The sequence below is a fragment of the Austrofundulus limnaeus genome, unplaced genomic scaffold, assembly GCF_001266775.1.
Source record: "Austrofundulus limnaeus strain Quisiro unplaced genomic scaffold, Austrofundulus_limnaeus-1.0 Scaffold104, whole genome shotgun sequence".
NCBI classification, from domain to species: domain Eukaryota; kingdom Metazoa; phylum Chordata; class Actinopteri; order Cyprinodontiformes; family Rivulidae; genus Austrofundulus; species Austrofundulus limnaeus.
In genome coordinates, this window is record NW_013952506.1 from 1543305 (window position 1) to 1547604 (window position 4300).

The 4300-nt window shown below is 39.0% G+C and overlaps 1 protein-coding gene across 1 annotated transcript in view; it reads left to right on the forward strand.

The window, feature by feature from the left end:
- Nucleotides 1–4300, forward strand: part of megf11 (multiple EGF-like-domains 11) — a gene marked incomplete in the record, with an annotated part of 85176 nt that overhangs the window by 76015 nt on the left and 4861 nt on the right. Inside the window, 1 exon segment of the mRNA XM_014013685.1 lies at nucleotides 4151–4195. Within this exon segment, the coding sequence (XP_013869139.1) occupies nucleotides 4151–4195 (45 nt within the window).

The window sequence follows — 4300 nt, forward strand, 5'->3', positions numbered from 1 at the left end:
ACATGAACCAACAGCATGGACCAACGACATCAAACGCATATGCAGCGAACACATACGCAACATAGACATGTGCAACTTCTACATATGCAGCGAACACATATGCAACATTTACATATGCATCATCTACATGCAACATAGACCAATGACATAGACCAACGACACATAGCAACGACACATCTACACGTTAGAGTTCTACGTATTTTTGAAACAAATGGAACCCCATAATAGATTGCAGTAACACAAATAACTACATTTCCAAGAGAATCCAGGCTTGTTTGGGTTTTTTTAGGACTTTTTCTTTAGGATTTTTCACATAAATAGGGCTAAACATGTCAACTGATGGTCAATTCTTGAAGTGGACAAAAATATCGTATCTTAGAAATATGTGATCCTTTAGTGTGTTGTTACAATATAAAACTAAATGTTTCAGTATTTCAATTAAAGCTCATGTATCCATGCAGAAGATAGTTTTAACTCCGTGTTAAAAGGATTTGTCTCACGTTCATTTAATCTTCCTTTAGATTTCCGTTAAGGTCGCGGCTCATTTTGCATCGCAAAATTCTAATATTCAATATTTTTTTTAGAATGAATTCTGTTCTTGGGGCTGGTTTTGCTGCTGTGTGCTAATTTATTCACTTTAGGTGTAGCTCTCACAYAGAAATTGTGAATCTTTTCTGTTAAATTAGTGATTAAATTCAAAATGCATTGCTCAGCAGCTTACAAGAGCAAGCTGTTGTGGCTCAAAAGCAGCAAAACTAACACCATCATTCAAGAAAAAGTTCCTCCTGTAAGCTGCAGTCCTGTGTTTATCTTTCTGCAAACATACAGACACCATTTAAACCAAAGAGTTATACATGAAGTGTTGCTTAATGGCAGATTATCTTTTTAGGTAGTTTAGATTAAATTAGCGATAGTTACTTTTTAAACAATTTTACTTTAAGAGTTTATCAGTGCCTTACTTCTGCACTTATTGTAACACAAAATTAAACTTTTTTTTCAATATTTTCAAGCTGAATAAATGAATTCATTTAGTAATTAACTACCAATTTCGAGAGTATTTTTGTAACTTTTTTATTGTCCTGTATTTTGCTCTGATTTTATTAACTAAGTGTTCTTATTTTTGTAACAGTTTAGATTTTTTTTATGAGTATAAAATCTTTTTGTCCGATGACTGATGGAGCCAAACTGCTTAAGAAATATATAAATAACCTTTGGCAGCCTGATAAGCATCACCAGCCTTTATTCGCTGAGGTCCTTCAGAGGTTTTCCTTTGTTAGCGTGATATTACAACCCATCAAACGTGTGTTTGAAGATCAGACTTTGATAGATCCCAGCTCCTTAATTAAAAGAGGTCGCCCACTCAAACCTGATTACTATTCCACCTGACTCTCATTTCAACTCAAATGGATGGCAATAAGTAAAACGTTGACATAATTTCCCCACAAACACAAATACCACATTGAATAATATTTCTCGTTACCAAACTTGTTTTTATACAGGCGGCATGGTGGCACAGTGGTTAGGAAGGCCTGATGACTTTCTGTGTGGAATTTGCATGTTCCCTCTGTGCACTCATGGGTTTTCTCCAGGTACTCTGATTTCCTCTCACAAACTAAAAACCTGCATGTTAGGTTAAAGGGTAACTATAAATTGTTCAAAGGAAAAAGTGTGACTTTCATTGACCTTTGGGGTGGGGAAATTCATTCTCTGCCTCTTTCCCATCACACATGAGCACACACATGTGGAGCAGTGGGCTGCCATTTTTGAAGCGCCCGGGGAGCAACTGAGGGGTTAAGGGCCTTGCTCAAGGGCCCAGAGTGAGGCTGGTCAGGGAGTTGAACCAACAACCTTCCAATCACACGTTCACCTTCTCTAATCGTTGGTTGTATGTGTCCCTGTGATGAACTTATGACCTGTCCAGGGTGTACCCCGCCTCTCACACAGTGACTGCTGGAGATAGGCACCAGCTYCACATGACCTGGAAAGGAGAAGCAGGTTAAGAAAATAAATGGACATTTTTAGATCCAGTCTGGTTAATATTTGTGTCATATTTAATCAGAAATACAGAAAATTCTTCCACTGTCACGATCAGTTGAGAGGTTGAACCCRAAGTGCAGGCAGACATAAGGASCTTGAGAAAACAAATCACTTTATTTAACTACTCAAAACAAAAGGCAGACGTGACAGCAAAACTCACACAGGTGGAAACACAGAGAGCAACACAAGGTGAGCCAGAGACCGATGGCTTGGGCCAGTGGAATGACTCACCAAGGAACCAACAGAAAATTCCAGAAAGGAGAACACAAACACCTGACAAGGAGACAAACTGGAACAGGTGATAGTGGGCGTGACAAGCTGACTGGTAGAACACATGGGGGCACTGGAAGAGAGATGACACAAGGAACACCACACAGGAACCAACACAAGAACACCAAACCAAACCAATGATGAAAACACACAAACCAGAATCCAAACCGAGGCGAAGAACTGAATTAAAGAAACATAACACAAGGAGTGAATCAAATAAACACACAAAAACTATTAAATTCAAACAAGACACACAGACATGACATCAATAAGCTTATAGTTTAGTTTAGAGTATGATGGTTTGTAAACAAAAATCTACTCAGATGGAATTAAATATAGGCAAACATCAAACAAAATCCAAATTTTCATTAATCCATTCTTGGTCATGTTTTACTCAGAAGTTTAATCTGCTTTATTTCCAATTTGCATTCAGGCATGCAGCAGATCAATATTTATGACAGCTCAAGTAGTCTCTGAGTGATCAATGAACACAGCCTTCACACGATTGTCTTCTCTTGATAATTGTTGTCATTTAGTAAATATCTTGTTCTATCCACTGCTGACACAAACTTTTGAGCTTTGGAATACACCAAGCAAGCACATGAAAYACAGTTTTTATTAGATCTTTACCAACACTTTCCTAATATCTCTTCCAAAATTCTTTAATAATTTATGGAACCTTGAGGTTCACAAAAAATTCTCAAAAATGTATTTTGTTGTGTACTTGGAGTCTAGTGCAGAAAATTTGAATTTAGTCTTCTTCAATGCTGCATGGATTTATTYATATTTTTCAGCCCATTCAGTTTTCTCTATTTTCTATTGTGTTTTTTAAACTATTCCATCAAGTTATTTGCAACAGAACTGCCAAATAAGGTCTGGACTTACCAACTGCAGTTTGGTTGTCTTCATTCCCCTATGGCTTTGGGTCAGACTCTGGCTCAAGCATGTAAGGCTGGATGGACAAGTCTTGTGTTGTTGACATCTTTTAATTCATTTGTAAATAAAACCATTTCTCTGCTGCTAGATAGTCGTAAACCCCTCTATCAAACTAGAATGAACTGGTCATTTTCACTCTTACCTTTCATATTCCACGAGACACACAGAAAAGAGCTCTTGGGAACCCCCTCCCTCTGTGGTACACGACACAGCACAACCCTTTACTTAGGCTGCAAATGTGTCAAAGTTAAAGCACCACACTTTTTGGCAAATGGATTATTCTGTGCACAACTTCTCCATGAGTTTTTGGCCATTTGACAATCTTTAGTGTCTGCTTGCAGGTTGAGAGTCAGCTTCTTAAAGAGGAGTACTTGTTGGGGTGGGATGCTACCAGTGCTTTCCGAGCACTTTTCAGCATAAACAAACGCACAAACTTCTGACCAATCACACAATAATATTGTGCACCATGGGGGCAACTCCATCAGTGTGAGCATATATTGCAGGTTTTGATGGACTGTGCACAGGTTTTTAGGATTAGTGTGAAGAGCTCCATGATCCAGGTGGAGTTCAGAGAAGAGCTGCTCCTCTGCATCAAAATAATTTAGTTGAGGTGGTTCTGGCATCTGGTTTGGATGCCCCTTAAACACCTCTTTTTGGAGGTCCTTCAGGCATGTCCCACTTAGAAGAAGCCCAAAATTCACTGGAGGGATTATATATCCTCTGTGGTCTGGGAACACTTTGGGATTCCCCATTAGGAGCTGAAAAGTGTTGCTCCAGAGAGGGATGTTTGTGTTTCTCTCCTGGACCTGTCGCCTCTGTGAGCCGGCCATGAATAAGAGGGAGGAAATGATGGATGGAGAACGTATATGTGAGGTTTTCCTTTCTTGTTTTGATGTGTTTATTTCAGAGGTTCAGCAGGGTGACGTACAAACACAAAGAGGCTCAAGAAAAGGTAAAAAAATAACTTTATGAAATATTTTACTCCCTCTGCCCCACCTCTCTCTCTCTCTCTCTCTCTCTCTCTCTCTCTCTCTCTCTCTCTCTCTCTCTCTCTCTC